The sequence below is a fragment of the Eutrigla gurnardus genome, assembly GCF_963514095.1.
Source record: "Eutrigla gurnardus genome assembly, chromosome: 3".
Classification (NCBI taxonomy): Eukaryota; Metazoa; Chordata; class Actinopteri; order Perciformes; family Triglidae; genus Eutrigla; species Eutrigla gurnardus.
The window spans coordinates 12,244,233-12,261,223 of record NC_139917.1 but is presented as its reverse complement, the minus strand read 5'-3'; the positions used below and the strand labels follow the sequence as shown (position 1 = coordinate 12,261,223).

At 41.9% G+C, this 16,991-nt stretch overlaps 1 protein-coding gene across 1 annotated transcript in view; it reads right to left on the bottom strand.

The window, feature by feature from the left end:
- Positions 1-2,734: 2,734 nt before the first annotated feature.
- ptprdb (protein tyrosine phosphatase receptor type Db) overlaps positions 2,735-16,991 on the bottom strand; it is a 152,616-nt gene continuing 138,359 nt past the window's right edge. Inside the window, exons 34-42 of the mRNA XM_084004832.1 lie at positions 16,075-16,194; positions 14,943-15,097; positions 13,057-13,342; positions 10,119-10,297; positions 9,862-9,988; positions 9,018-9,143; positions 8,771-8,925; positions 6,747-6,882; positions 2,735-6,165 (exon numbers count right to left, since the gene is read on the bottom strand). Of these exons, the coding sequence (XP_083860958.1) occupies positions 6,097-6,165; positions 6,747-6,882; positions 8,771-8,925; positions 9,018-9,143; positions 9,862-9,988; positions 10,119-10,297; positions 13,057-13,342; positions 14,943-15,097; positions 16,075-16,194 (1,353 nt within the window). The 3' untranslated portion in view covers positions 2,735-6,096. The remainder of the gene's footprint in view (positions 6,166-6,746; positions 6,883-8,770; positions 8,926-9,017; positions 9,144-9,861; positions 9,989-10,118; positions 10,298-13,056; positions 13,343-14,942; positions 15,098-16,074; positions 16,195-16,991) is intronic.

The following is a 16,991-nucleotide window of genomic DNA, read 5'->3' as shown; positions in this document are numbered from 1 at the left end:
CATTATACATCAGTGATTGTGATAGGCTGGAGAGGAACCGGACTCTTACTGAATGGGTTAACAGAGGACATCGTCGCCTCAGCTGCCTAGTGCTTTCACATCCGTCAGGGAAAATAAACGTGACTTGCTGATTTGTCACATCACCCTTTTTTTTAAATAAATGACAACAAACTTTTTTCTTTGTACATGGAAAAATTCAAAGGTGAGATTTTTCTAAATAGCTTACCTATGGTAGCTTTTTTGGGGGAGGGGAGGGGTCTGTTATTTCCACGGTTTTTGATTTTGAATATTTATGCACTTTGCTTGTAGTATTCTCCTCATGTCTTACTGTTTCTCCTCGCATGTTAAACATCGTCTTCTAACTGCTCCTGCTGGAGTCCAATGGCACTATAATGGCTTCCTCGTTGTATTTTATACATCCACATGGACAAAAATATGTCAACTGCGTAATTTGACATGCATCAAAAAGGAATCATTGATGAATTAAAAAGAATTGACCACATGTTAATCCCTTCCATAAGGTGAAAGATTCAGACAGGAAGCCATGGCTTTGTGTTGGATTCTGTGCACTATTAACGTGAAATGCTACTGTTGCTCTGTTGAATGAAACACATTGTTGAAATTATTTAAAATTTGTATTTATTTTTGGCTTGCTATAATTAAACTATTGCTAACTGATGTAAGGAAAACAATAAAAAATGTTTTTTTAAATCTAATAGTTCCGTTATTTCGATTGTTGGTTATTGGGTGTGGGTGGAGTCTTGGATGCTGCTGAAGGTGGTGATCCACATCCCATTCACCGCAGGAGTCATCGCTCCATGTGATGTAACTAGGGGAGCATCTCTGTGATGTAACTGGAGGAGCTGCTGAGAATCCTCCTGTAGAAAGCATGGCTGCTGCTGTGGTGATGTAACGCCTCCAGGTCAGCACTGAAGCCTCTTCCCCTCCGAATCGCAGCCCGTCAGCGGGTGAAGAAGTCTCGTCCTCTTCCTCAAAATATTATCATCTGTTTGGTCTTAACTGTGTTGAGACAGAGGTGACCAGTGTGTAAACCATGGCTGTCCATGTTAATCATCACATTGCCTGAGGTTGGATGTCTGAGCCTCACGGTGAGGAGGTCGTACAGCCAGTGAGGTTCAGGCCAAAGATGTGATGGATCCTGGTAAGGTTACGAGATGATGTTTACATCATACTTGTTGATTGTTGTCTTTAATTAAGAAATAATTGCACTTAACCATTACTATTAAAACTACCATTTTATAAAAAGTCCTTTTACTTTGGAGGTTTTCAAGACATGATTGTTCTAAAAGATAAAGGTGTAGGTGAATGACTGCATCATGCTGAAAAATATTGTGCTTTCCAATACTCATACTTCCATACAATTTAGTATGACAGAGAGAGATTAAGTATGTTTAGCATGCTTTTCTGGCTATTCTGACACACAAATGAGGGTCAAAGTTCAAGGCTGCGTTACAAGGAATGCGTATGTCCCAAAACTTTATGTACTTTGTCAGAGCAGCTGCAGTATGTGTTAAAAGTAAAAAGAACAGACTGATTTGGAATTGAGCCATTGTCCCCAGCAGATCCTGAGGATCCTGGCAGGAACATGCAGGAAGTTAAATCCAGGAGGTATCTTTAGTGGCCATGGCGAGCTTTCAAAAAGCTTCTTATTCCCATGGAGACCATGTCACAGCCTGCTTCAGATAACTCTTTGTGATAATGACGCCAAACAAACAAGACGAGACATTCCCAATAAGGATGCCAAAGAAATGTACAAAGCGTATAAACGTATATTTCCATAAAAGCAACTCCATGACTTTCAAGTGGTGTAACATGAGCATGTCCTTTCTGGAAAGTCATGTTATCCCGGTGATGCATAGTACAGCACTTAAACTTCCTCACTTTGAAGTTCTAATGCTTTACTACAGTATTTTCTTTTGTGCTACTTATACTTCTACTCCACCACACTTCAGAGGCTTATATTGTACTTTTTACTCCAACTTTTTTTCCAACTTACTATACTATGGCTTTTTTAGACATACTATGATATAACTTTTCTTGACATAATGTGACAAATATAATGTGACTTTTTCCACATACTATAATCTGACTTTTTTCGGCAAATAATAATATGACCTTTTGTGACATGCTATGACCTTTTTCAACATACTATATATAATATGACCTTTTGTGACATGCTATACTATGACTTTTTTCAACATACTATAATGTGACTTTTTCCATGACTTTTTTTGGCATACTATACTATGATTTTTTCAACATGTTATACTATGAACCTTTTTTCAACATACTATGCTGTCTTTTCAATGTACTATATTATGACATTTTAAATTATATTTTGATGACAGTGAAATATCACAGTATGACATACATTGCTGCTAAAGATGACAATAACGTGACAGGAAGGAAATAACATGTGCTTTTTCAACATACTATACTTTTTTTGACGTACAATCTGATGACCTTTAAAGATATACTAAACTGTCTTTTTTCAATGTACTATACTACCACCATTCTATGTACTATACTGTGACTGTCGACATGCTAAACTATGACTTTCTTTTACAAAACACAGTAGCTCATCACAAATACAGGCAGCCAAATTCACAAAAAGGAAATGCATCTGCTGTTTGTATCCAAAATAAAGTTCTCAAAAGTTATTTAAAAAGTCAGTAAGTTTTAATTAGCCAAATCATGCAAAACGACAGCAGTAGCTATTATTTCACTTGAGTTTATTTGTAACAAATGAAACTTGTGTCAACAGAGAACAGAAATCCATACAGACCTGTTTTCCGGTTTTCACACGCTCCGAGAACCAATGTAAGAAAATAAAAAGCACTTGTTGACTCGGCGCAGAAAACAAACCAAAAACAAAAAGTTTACATTTACAGACCAATTAGAGATAATTGATCCAAGTAACACCATATTTTCATTTTTATACAATTTATAAACTCCAGTTTTATCCATCTACATGATACATTGGGGGGTAAAATAGAACACTTTTTTTGTGAAACTCTCATTTGTGGTACAACAAATCCACAATGTGATGTATTGCACATACTGCTGTGCCATAAACCGTGAATTCAGGTGCATCCTTTTATTATATCACTCTGTATATCTGATATATTCTAATTCACTCTTTACCTTTTATTTATCTATTTATTAATGCATTTCAATTACTCTCTGTGTTTTGTGTTATTTACATATACACAACCATGTGAGCATTACAGGGTCCATCTTTACTGAGTTCAAGTAAAACTCCTTTGGGAGGGGGGAGGGGCTATCGGAGATAATAGGATACTAGTATTAGTGCATAGTACAAAGAGAGAAAGTGCAAGTCTTTCCATAACAGGTGCGACCAAAGGGGCATCTCAAAAGTGGTACCATGCATACAAAAAAACGACAACAGGGTTACTTGTAACATGGTGGAAATCCATCAACGATACCTTACGTGGTCAAGCGTTAATGGAGATACCAAAAGTGACACGAGTTCTGTGTTGTTGGAGACGTAGCACCTGATCTCCTCTCAGCCTTTGTTGTTAAAGAAAAAGAAATAGATGATTGTAGACATCAGAACGAGGAACACAGATGTGCAGTGTGAATGATTTTAGGTGGAGGGCTTCAGGTGGGATAGGTGGATATCCATGTGGTTAGTGATATAGCTTTTTCCTCAAAACTGACAAAAATAGCCACGGCTATTCAGCTTTATATAGATTTCTACATAGCTGAGTAAGTATGACTTCTCCGAGCCAGCTCACACTTGGTGCCAAAGTCGTCAGTGTGGCCAGAATTTCATGGCAGGCCAACTGAAGTCCGAGTGAAACAGGATATAAGCTTGTGTCCCAGGAAAGAAAAGACGAAAAGCTGTTGACATACACACTTTTTTTCTCTCTGTCCAATTGATCACACCATCCTGCTCATAATCTATTATGAAACCACATGTTTGTGTCTGTAGTTAAGTCTCATGTAAGATATATATATATATATATAGAGAGAGAGATATTTTTTTTGATTAAAAGAGATATGATAATGTTGTTGCTGGGAAAATGATGAGTACAACTATCCAGCCTACGCAGAACTTTCCATACAAAATTTCACAGCCAAAAACACAACGCACGAGATATTTTCACATACTGTAACATAACAAAATCATATACACATACATTCAGTTCATATACGTACAAGCATACATACGTAAAATACACAAAAAAACCTTAAAAGTAACTTTATCAAAATAGGCGTGTAATATAAGGCACTAGAAATCTAAAATCAAAATACTTTTTAGATGCTGTTTGAAGTATGAGTTCGGTCATTCGTTGTTTTGCTGTGCCACACAGAAGGATGACATCATCTACTGGAGCTCTGACACGACGAAAGATCTCGTTCTTACGAGGTCAGAAGTCGTCCCTCTGATTGGACATACTGAACGGTGGTGAGAATCATATCAAGCCTAACATCTTTGTGTCTGGAAAATGATGCACCATCATCATCAATATCATCGTCATCATAATGGCATATAACTGCAGTTAGTGACTGGACACAAAAATATATAATACATCTACTTATTGCACACTGAATCAGACAGAGAAAAGTCATAGGTGAGCATTCCAGTGAGAAAATTGTCCCCCGACCCCCCCACCCCCCTCCCACGCCACCCTGGTCTCTACACCCCTTTCTTTCTCCCTGCTTGAGAAATCTTTGTGAAGCTTATTTGGACACTTAAATACTTATTTTTTCCTACTTTTGCTTTCTGTGCGTCCTCTCTGTAGTTCTATCTGGCTTTCTCTCAACCTGCACGCTGAACGACTTGGTGAGATTATATTCTTCGGCCTAGCAGCAGGGTGAATACCGCACGTCTGTCGGCCCTTGGGAATTAAAAATGGTCGTCTTCTCTTACACCGCAGGCCAGATAGAAATGAGGTTGAGAGTCCTGTGCGCATGGTAAACGTGTGTGTTTTTAAAAACTGAGTGGGTAGAGAATACAGGAGAGTGACACTCAATGGTGGTGTTTTTCATAGAATTGTGAACAATTTCCACACTAGATTTGATTGTACACTTTAAAACAGTACAGTATCGCTTTAAAAAAAAATCGCTACAGCTCATTGGATTACACAGAAGGAAAAAAAACAAAAACAATTTCGCCTTCGTATGGTCAGTGAGGGCAAAGTCATAAATCTGTAAAAACAAACAGAACATGCCATAAAGAATACCCAGTTTTTAAAAAACAAGATAATCACGTATCTATTTTTTCTTTTTTCTAAAAAACTAAATGAATGTTTTACTTTGTGGTATGCATTTTAAACCTCTCTCAAGCTTCCCTTATTTTAAATCATGAAGCGTAAGGTTGAACTGGTGGTTTTTATTACTGTATGGTAGAAATATCTTCTTTTCCATTCACAAGAAACTACACAAGAGTCTGTTTCCAAAACAAAACAGAAAAAACTTCTTGGTGTTTTTTTTTTTGGAGGGGGGGAGGGGGGTGTTTTAATACTGTGTGCTCTGTGTTTTCAGTCTCCCGTTGGCAATTCTCTGGTGCTCAAATGTCCCAGTTCTTTCAGTCCATGAGACTCCCACAAGATGGATTTGTGGACTCCTTCTAGACAGTCCATCAAGATAGAAAGGTCTCAATTTCCTGTGACAGCTAAATACTGTAGCCGGGTCCTGTACTTAGGTTGGTGATGCTACACTGGTGGTGGACGAGGTGAGAGTTCCACACCCAAACAATGTAAAGCAATCTGGGTGCTCACAAAAAGCACAGAAACGAAAATAAAAAAAAATCAATATTTGATCAAGTATTCTGATTGGAACAGTGGTTGAAGTTGCTTCTTCATACTGACCAATGGGCGTGTTTGGGCTGAGGGTGAAAGGAAAACACCCTTGTCAAGCAGGTTGCTATGGCTCAGTTAGAGGTGCTGTTTCTGAGTACGGGATAAGCCGATGGGTCCCCTTCACTCTGCATGTGGTCGCAAAAAATCTTTAAAAGACACATCGCAGCCGAGTGCATTCATTTAGGCCACACGTGACCTAAGAAAAGTGCACTGGGTGGGATGTGGCAGGAGAGTCGGCCACTAGGGTTTATGTTGCATAGTGATCAAAGCTTCCCAGGTACTCCAGACTGGCCCTGTAGCAGAACTGGTACTGGTCCTGGAGGGAAGCAAAAGAATATCAGTATCAGTACATCAGTCACAGAGAGAGAAAAAGCACGTATTCAGACTTGTGGTTTGTTTGCGTTGATTCGATTCAGGGAGAAATATGTGACACGTGTTGCACTTGGACATTGGTGCGATTAGTGTTCAGACTGCAATCAGGACAACCAAAGCACCCTAAACGCCACGCGCTTACAAACTGTTTCGTAGTCAGAATTGTGTGGGACGTTTGAAAAAATTGATAATTTTCCACAGTGTGTATACACTAAACCTGAGCTGATACCTGACGTAAACGAGAGGTAAACGAGATCCGCCAACTGTGCAGTAGTCTGCTTACGTTAATATTTTTTTGCGACAGTGCAGTGTACGCCAGCAATTGTATCTGTTTGTGTGTCGGTACAATTCTAACCCCAATCAAAACGCTCCGTGATTGGAAGCGACCCACTCTAGGCGGTCTCGGCCCGGTTGGTTTGGAGAAACACTCCAGGTTTCGGAACAACGAGCTGGGTCTGAATACGCCCTAAAAGACGAGTGTTGAGAGACACTAGACCAGAGAATAATAACAGTGGGGAAGCTCACCTCTGTCTGAACGGTGGCAGGTCTCTGTGTACGCAGCATCTTGACAGTCTGGAAGATGTCCACCACTCCCTCGTACCTCATCCTCTCCAGAACGATGCTGAGGGTGATGAACACACCAGTCCTCCCTACTCCAGCGCTGTTGGCAGACAGGCCAAACAGATTTAGAGCAGGATGTTTTAGAACTGTCATTTTGTATAATATGTCAGAAGAAAATGCAAGAAGGCATCGTATAGTAAGTCATGGAAATGGCAGTAAAAAAGACACATGCTTTTTAAGTGTAAACAAATGTTTCTTTAGTATTATAGAATAGAATAAAACAAATTATAGTATGGTACGTCCTTAAAATGTCATCATAGTATAAAATGTAATTAAAATAATACATTTTAATTTGTATATATATATATATATATATATTTTATGTATATAATTTTAAAATAATTTTTCATGACAAAGTATACTTATAATCATTCAATTGCTAACAGTAATAGCACAGTATGTCATAAAAAACTGTAGAATATCATTCAAATGTCAAAGAAACCATAGTTTAGTAAATCACAAAAAAGTAATTAAAAATGAATAGTATAGTATGTGATTAAAATCCTGGAAAAAAATCCTAGTATGTTGTTAAAATGTTATTAAAAGCTTAGTATGTCTTTAAAATGTAATGAAAAATAATAGTACAGTAAAAGTTCATACTTAAATATGTCAAATGTAAAAAATCTCATAGTACAATATGTCATAAAATTGTCATAAAAAGGGCCTAGGATAGCATGACAGCCCCGCTATGTCAATTAAAAAAAAAGTCACAGTATAAGTATTAAAAAATCCTAGTATAGAATATTTTTTAATTTGAACTAAACCAGGATAATCCCGTTGAGATTTTAAATCCCATTTACAAGGGGGTCCTGACCAAGATGGCAGCGTAAAGTTCCACACAACCACCACATAAAAATAAACGTATAAACTTAAAAAACAAAACAGCAAAAAAAAAAAAAAGAACTCATAAAAATAAACAAATAAAGATGATAGACTGAAAGCCAATTCTCTGGTTGAAGCAGTTTGCTGGTTTGTTTTAAGTGTCAGGACAACAACATTCATTGACTTAATCCTGTTTTATAAATCCTGCCTGCTTAATTAAATGATTTTATAGTAATCCAGTTTCAAATGTCTCTGTAGCTCACATCAAGTTGAGGGCGCAAAAACATAAAAGCACTTTCACCAAAAATGTTGTGGGTTCTCTGAGTGACGTATCGAATGTGTCCAAATGATCGGAGCTTACAGTTGCTTTACCCTCAGTACCGAACACAGATAATATATACCAATGTCATGTTGCATAAACAAACCAACTTTCTCATACAATCTGCATTGATGTGTGCAGAACCCCGAGTCATGTGTGTGATGATGTCATTATCCGGCTTAATTGACTGTGGAAGCACACTGTTACTGGCGCCTGAAGATAGCAACTTAACGACCTTCCAAAATTCAGAAGCGATATCCAAGCCATCAGACAGTGATTTAGCTTCATGTTTTTGGGCGATACGTCTGTTTTAGTTTGTCATAAAAAGTTACATTTTATTTCTGAAAAAGCCAAAAATATAAAAAGACGTAAAAAAAAAGAGTCATAGTATGTCTTAAGAAAGTAATTGTATAGCTTGTCATTAAAATGTCATCAAAAGTCATAGTATAATATGTCATCAAAAGTCATTACATGTAAAAAGTCATAAATATAGTATGTCATCAAAATGTATTTAAAAAGTCATAGTATTCCTCCCACTGGCCATGTTAGTGATCTAATTCAGATTGTTTTTGCTCACACATGGCAAAGATCAGACACTATTATCAATGTAACAAATATATGTGTATATATTATTTTAACTGTAACAGTGAGGCAAATAGATGCCAGCAGTGTCCCATGACTGACAAGTGACCTTTAGGCTAATGGCTTAAGGTCACTACCACTACAAACATCAATCCTCCACCTTGAATTACAATGACAGAGGGGTTATGGGGAGAATGGGTCTTACCTGCAGTGTACAGTAATTGGCCCATCCTGGCCGAACTGCTCTTTAGTTTTGTGCACCTGGCCAATGAAATCAATGAATCCCTCTCCCGACTTTGGCACTCCTTGCTCTGGCCAATCAGTGAACTGGAACTGGCGAACTGTCCGCGACTGGCCGTCCTGAAGGAAGAGGATGTGTTTTTTTTTTAAATTCATTTGAATCACAGAAATAACGACACCCTCGTACACATTTATTCGCACACAGAACTCACCCTGGCATCGGTGACCTTGAACTCTCGGAGAATGTACTGGGGCATGTTGTACTCCGCCATGGGATCCACGACGAAGTACTGGTACCTGGCCGAGCGCTCTGCCGGCCAGTACTGGTGACACTTCTCCTGCAGGAGGACAGCACAGAGGCTTTTGTTCAGACGGCTTCAGTGTGTGAGGAGGACAATTTCAGGCTCCTTTGTCATGAAAATGTCTCCGTGGCTGAATGAAATTCATTATTCATTTGCAGATACATGAGATATCACGCGCACCATCATCTCTTTCTCACTCCGTGTGAGTGAGAAACTGTGTTGCTTGCACTTTCAACGCTTCATATACTTTTTTTTAAATGGTAAAGACTCATCATATTTATTCTTTACAGAAAAGCTACATATTTAAGGTAGATTTGTACCCCAACAACTCTTTCCTGCTGCAGAAGGACGCTGTTTTATGTTCTCAGTAAAAGAAATACAAAAGCTCTGCTAATCATGCTGCAGGTCCTTTGGTATTAATGAATACAATTACAAACCGAAAATAATGAGCACCAGTTGTAGTACAATGTGTGATATTGTATGTTACAGTACATGTAACTGATCATGTAATAAAGATGAAACACCTGATATTTCCAGTCAATTTACACTGAAACATCGTAAAGCTGCAGCTCACCTACATAATTCAACTCAAACAAGAGTTTCTGGTCTTTGTCTGGATTTTCCTCAAGCTTCGAATTGTATCACCAGATCACCAGTAGAGTTGGAGGTGTGCTTCCCGGTGGAGCCAATCCGTACCGACGCGTACCCTACATAGTGTTCTTGATTACATGAGTGTGTGTATTTGCATCCGTACCCGTCCCATTTCTCTCAGTTTGGTTAGCATGACAACTATGGTGGAGTTGTGTTCCCACAGCATCCTCCAGTAGTCCTCCGTGGTCTCAGCCAGCGGACCTTGGGTTGCTATGTAGGCCTTCTGCTGCCTGCAAACAGGTAGTAAACAGGTGAGTTAAATACAGTACATAAGCACGTTTTTACATAAAATAACTGAAAACCTTAACTGCATGCCTGAAATCCCAACAAGAAAACAGGAAGAGATCTCTTTTGCCTGACCTGTATCCGTCGATGAAGCTGGCGTTGATGTAGTCAGATCCCTCCACCCCTCTGATTGGCTGCAGACACACGCGCGTGGTCTCGTAGGGCATGATGTTCACCAGTCGGTTCTTGAACTTGTTGCATGGCAGGTTGGCACTCACGAACCGGGATGTGTGGGCCTTGGCACTGGCCAGACGCTGGAGCGGAGAAGAGATCAATATTTTATAACATTTCACTGCCTGACATGAAATATAGAAGAAACTCAGATCAAACAAAGGAAGGAGGATGGGGAGCGATGAAAACGAGGGGCGGGTGGATTAAAAATGAAGAAAGTTCAGACAAAGTCAGGCACCTCATTCGAATGTATTTAGCACACGCCTCGGTTTTCCCCTGGCAAACTGGACAACAGAGATTAGAAAAGCAGCTCGACTCGGCAGGGTTGAGGATATTTAGTGTGAGACCTTCGATTGAATAAACAAAAGAGGGGCAGCGGCCGGGAATAAGGGCAGCTGTGGGGTTGGGGGAGAGGGAATATTCTGAAATCACTGAGAGGAGGAAGAAGAAAATCAAGAGTCGAGGGGGCAGGAAACCACAAGGCCCCACACTGTCTCAACGCGCATATGTGAACCACAGTTGATCCTTCACCAGCCAAGGAGAAGAAAAAAAAACCCTGGAACACACACACAGATTCGTATGGATACGTGCAGACGTGAGCACATACTGTACACTCTCGCTCACACTCGACCACTGGATGACACGACTTAAAACGAGAGAGAACAACAGAGAACAGGCAGACTCGGGACTAGGGGAGACCGCAGACTCCGAAGGGGAAACAATGGGGTCTCATGAGCTGAGCCTCGACCGTCGACGGCTAATGGAGTGCTGTGGGAGAAACAGCAGTACCTTATTTTCTTACAGACAGACCGAGTCGTACAATCCCACACCGACCACAAGTTCACCAGTTCACTTTCGGTGCTCTGAACCCAGAGTTCCCGGTGCCACTGATAGTAACTCTTCATGTGAGTTGGGTTTTGAATTTGACTCCGACTTATCAATAAAATCTGCCACACACAAACTGTTCGGTTGCTTTGATACGTGCCCATTATTTTTACCATCTGTTAAGCTTGGATAAAACCAAGGTTGGCAACCTCTTTAAACTTTCCCCAGTCATCTCTCTGTGTAAGGAAACAAAAACATTGGTTTTAATAGGGTGTTGGATTACCAAAAGCAGCTTCATTTATTTATTTTTTTCCCTCTCACACATATGCTTCCACTTTCTTTCGATTGGAGGGATGCAACGCTGCTCCTCCGTGAGAAATTCCATCCTTTTTTGGTGTTTCGTTCGTTGATGGAGGTGGAAAGTGCCATTTCTGTCCCATAAGTGTCTGAGTGAGATGAAATCGGGTGACTGGGACAGCTCTGGCATGTGTTTTACATCAGTGTGAGGCTGAGCAAACAGCAAGGGGAGCCCTCGCTTCGTAGACATTGTGAGGAAACCGCTGCCATTAGGACGGGAAAGACACAAGCAGAGGATTTCTTTGAGTGCCTATGGGTTTACTTTGCCCCCTGAGCGTCTCAGCAGACATAAACCATTCCAGGAAAAATGTAGGCCATCTGATTTCAATATATACCTGTGTGGGTAAAGAGTCTTTCCACCTAGAAGAACCAGACAGGTCTTCTGAGAACTGGAAGTAAAAATCCCAGTAAACAACACAAACACAGCTAGAATAACATGAAACTAACAATAGTCAATAACACTCCCTTGTTTCCTGCTTGCGTATCGATGCCGGTGTTTTGTGTCCTCACTTTGAATTCTGATCAGCTCCCTAAATACTTGAAAGTGCCCATATGAACTCTTCCTAAGATTTGATTATAAGCTGAAACTTTCTGGCCCACATCAAACGCCACACAGCATGATGCTCCTAAACCCTCAGGAGAACTCTCTTACTTTGGTTGGAGAGGTGCAATCCCATAATCCCCTTCAAATCCGACCATCCATCCTGAGTATATGAAAGTCTCAGAGGAGGAACCGCTAACAGCCCTAGGAAAGATGCTCAGTGACCAGAGGTGGCCCCTGAAAGACTCCCAAAGCAACTCATTCCAGGCTGAACTTGGTTGGTTGTAGAATTATTATTTTATTTCAGAATGCTGTATTGTCCTTGGTCGTGGCATCAACCTGGCTCTACCTGTCGGAATGGGCCAATGCAATAATGTTGGGTTTGAGGGGGGGTACTTCCAATTTGGACTCATCCACATTTTTTGTCAAAATCTGATCTGATCAGAGTCATTTTGTGACACATTGTGATGTTCCAGCTCACGTAGGCTTCCCTGGTCTCTCTTGTTTCCATACAAACATCCTTAGTTGTCCTGAAGGTCTTCAGCATCATCAGATCCTCATTATACCACAAAAACTGGGTTTGTGTTCAAATCTTTGCTGAACATTCAATTTGAAGCCAGTTCCAGCCGCTAGTTAGCTTAGCATGACCACTGGAAATGAAGCAACCAGCGCCTCCGAAGCTCACTAACACAGGTTATGTGCAGGAATTGAACAGTGACTGTGACAACAAGACTCCAGCAACGTACAAATGAACGGATATTGAACAGAAAGGAAACGTGAAAGTGGTATCGATCTTCTCACATACCTCAGCAAGGAAGTGAATATTTTCTTTTCTTTTCTCTCACACTATCCTTTAAGTAAAGGTGTTACCTTGGACCATCTTTAGTCATTGATTGATTGTCTTCAAGTGTGATGAGGCGACACTAAATATCTACTGTTACAAATTCAGGGATGTTATTGAGTGTCTGACCCTGAAGTCTGGCCTTCTGTGTGGCGAGGGCCAAGAAAAGGTAAATCCCTTCCAGAGACCAGTTGAGTGTCACAATATTATCATTGATCGGTTGTATGAACCATCAAAAATCAGTTACGCCCTTCAAGGACACCGTGATGGGACCTCACCTTGAACTCCAGCTCCATGCCGGTGACGTTGTCCCCCGGTTCAATCTGCGTCAGCCTCTGGATGTAGGAGTACAGGTTCCTCGCGGGGACCTCGGTGTTCCCGCAGGTCACCGCCTCCAGCAGCGCGTCGTGGATGAAGATGTACTGGTCCTCCGTCTGGACCATGTAGTTCCTCTGGGAGCGCATCAGCGTGACGTGGCCGTAGATGTCGAGGGCCTTTTCATGCTTGATCCGCTCCGCCATTGCGTCGATCACGATGAAGCAGCCCGTGCGACCCACTCCGGCACTGAGGGAGGAAGGAAACAAAACAGATGGTGATGTGATGTGATGGTGATGTTCTCATACAACCTATGGGGTACGAAATTGTCGAGCAAATCATTTGAGTGTGTCTTCAAACCGGCGACAAACCTGGCCCTGCTGCATGTTGCAAAAGCTCTAACACACTGAGCCTAAATCAACTAAATAGCACAAAGATGCCAGACTGCAATATTTCCAACAAAGGACGTAAATATTGACATCAACGCTGAGTCAGCGCCAACGCCTGACTGGCATTCGGGAGATATCCTCCCCTATCGACATGCAATCCAGAAATATAATACATTTAGCTGCCCACCCAAACACATCAGATTTTTTGCTGCGTTAGTACCTAAATGGTAAAACAGCCTGGCCAAGCAAGTCTGCGCAAGTGAATACCATCCTCTTTATATGGTTAAATTAACGTCAGCGTGTGGGTGTGCGTGTGCCGGAGTGTGCGTGTCGCTCAGGTGGAATGAGACTCGGCCCATTGTTTGATACAGAGGCTGGTTGATATGCTAAGGCACATTATGATGGAGTCATGCTGGGATAATTAAATTTGACTGATAATCCTGTTAGATACTCCATCTGACTGCTACGGAAGATTAGGAAGAGCTCCTCTCCTGCCAACCTTTCCATACCCCCCCCGCCACCCCCCCCCCCCCCCCCCCCCTCCTCATCTCCCGGCCTCTTTATCTTCCCTCCAAGTACCCTTCCAACACTCTCACGTCACCCAAACCACTTTTTTTTCACGCATTTCTCCGTTTTTTTTAGACTCCATTTTCTCGCCACCTTCCCATTTCTTTAATTCATCATTTCCATTCACCGCGTCCTGCATTTGACCTCATCTTCTCTCTCTGCACATATCTCCTCCTCTAACACCGAGCCCCCCTGCTAACGCTCCCTCTCAATCATTCCTCAGCCCCTCCTCTTCCTTCCACCATCTACACCTCGCCGATTCTTCCTCCTGAGAGCTTCTGCTCCACATTCTCTCCGTTCCTTCCCCGGTAGCGGCTTCATTCCAGCTGCTGGAGCTCAACATTGTACCAAGACAGTCCCCAGAATTTCCCTCCGACCGAGGCGCGAGCGTCCCGCTGCTCAGACAGAAGCTCATTTGAATATAAACTTATGAACCCAGATCTACAGCACCAACAGCTTAAACCGTAAATAGTGAACAGTGAAAGCTACTTATGGAAAAGAGGGTCAGCGTGACGGCTGGCGTTGTTGTAAAACCCTCGAGATGATGGTTGTTGTTAACGGAGGAATGCGTGTGGGTGTCGGAGCCAGCGAGGATGATTTGGGTTTGCATAATGGAGGGTCAATTCCGTTGCAGTTCAGGACCTATGAATGATTTTATACAAGGGCTCTTGGACTCTTGTTCATTTATACAGACTATAGGGCTTTTGAAAATGATGCTGCCAAGTAAAACCCAAAATAACACATACGTGTTTCAAGCACACGCACACACACCACTGGATTCTTTTTCCTTGGTGATTTAAAGCATTATTTTAGTACAGTGAATAACAACATTTCTACACTGAACCAATAAAAACAGATAAAGCACTGCCAAACAAACACACACACACGTATACCTGCAATGTACGACCATGGGGCCGGCATCTGGAGGGTTGCAGGCCTTGACCCGGCGCAGGAAGGCCAGGAAGGGGGTGGGGTGTTCGGGCACGCCGTGGTCCGGCCAGGCTGTGAACTGAAAGTGGCGAACCTCGCGCTTCTCATTGGAGCCGCTCTGGACAAGCAGACGGATGAGAGCGTTAAAGAGAAAGCTGGTGTTACTCCACATTTATGTTATTGCCAACAAGCATATACTGTCCTATCAAGAGACCAAAACCCACAATGTGTTTGTCTGTCTTTCAGTACTTTCGGACTGTCGGAGTTACTCAGCTGAACAAATAAATCTTCCTAACAGCTCACAAAATAAAATAAAAAAAAGGCTAACTAATTTCAAAATTGCTAAAACTGGAGTAAATCGTTTATTTTTTGGCATTACTTTCAGCCAGGGATTAATACACGTTCGGTCGGCCAATGTGTATTTAGAGCAGCAGGACGGTGTTTGTGGAACTGACTGAAACTTGTTCCACAAACACTGCCCGTGTTGGTTGTAATAGTAACCATCGGAGTGTTTCATCAGTGGGGCAATAACACGTCACAGAGGAACAAGCTGCAGTATATCAGGCTCCGGCTACACGATCAATACTTGTTAGTGGGACAAATTCACTGTTTTGTTGGGAGATGTTGACGACAAGAAAAATATAGAATATCACCTGCCTTTAAAACAACAATGCATGGCTAGCATACAATATACACTGTTACCCATAAAGTTGGAATATTTTGTTTTCAGACACAATCCTCTGTCTATTCCTATTTAAATGCATCAGTAATCACTTTTGACCAGGTGATCACATGATGTGTCCCAATTACCCAGGTGAAATGAATTCATGCATTACATTTGTTTGGTGCTCGGGATGTGTGTGTATATATATATATATATATATATATATATATATATATATATATATATATATATATATACTTGATGGTCCATTTTAGGAGGGACAATCATTTAAGGATTGATCATGTATGAAGGCCCCCCCCCCCCCTCCAGTTCTCACATGCAGAGCTGCATGTTCATGTACAAATACATAATTCAATACTTCAACAGTTCCATATACACATGACCCCATTACGCTCCACCGCACATGTTACCTTGTAAAGAGCAAAGGTCCTGACGGAGTACGTGGCCAGCTCCACTGTGTCCAGCAGAGTGACCTGGATGAGGCCGTAGGTCTCGGTGCCCCGCGACGGCCAGTACTGATCACACTTCACCTACAGGGGGGGCAAGAGGGGGGAAGCTGTGAGCGATGCGGAGCGGTTTGCATATGTCTGAATGCATTTTTTTTTTTTGTGAAAGAAGAGAGAGAAAGAGAGAGCTGACTTGGGTGTGTGTGCTCGTGTACAGAGGCAAAAAAAGGAGGGGTGTTTTAAAGCAGATCAGTCTTTGCAATATTCAGGGAAAAAATGTGCGTATAGCGACAGCCCAGCGTGTGAAAGTGTTTTTATTAAGTGTTCGGGGGGTGAGGAGTGACAGAGAGACAGAGAGAGAGAGAGAGGGGAGAGAGTTGTGCTTTCTGCGGTGTGATCCTGCATAAGTTGTTCTTCAAGTACCAGAAATCTGTGTGGCATGAAATCGCCACAGGTTGGTGGGCTCTCACAAAGATCCACCGCAGAGCCGGATAAGCCGAGCGACACCTGATGTTCAGCCCTCACATTTTTGATGCCGTACGTCGCCCTACATTCAGTCTCCACAAATCCCTACAAAACTGCTACCCCGCACACCAAATCCCAGCACCCCTGACCACCGAAAACACCTACAATCCCCTCTTGTATAAAGCGGTCATATTTGTAGTTCCTCAGCTGAGCCTCAGAGACCCCATAGGATAGAGGGGGAAAATCCCAGAGGAGGGTGGGGGGGAGAGGGGGGGAGGAGGGCCTTGGCAGAATCAGGCCAAACCAAACGTTATGTGCTGATCCCTCCAGTCCTCACATCAAAGACAGCAGGGAGCTCAGCTCAGCTCGCTCTGCATTCCACTGCTCCAGACTGGGGATTATGCGTTTTGGCCCGG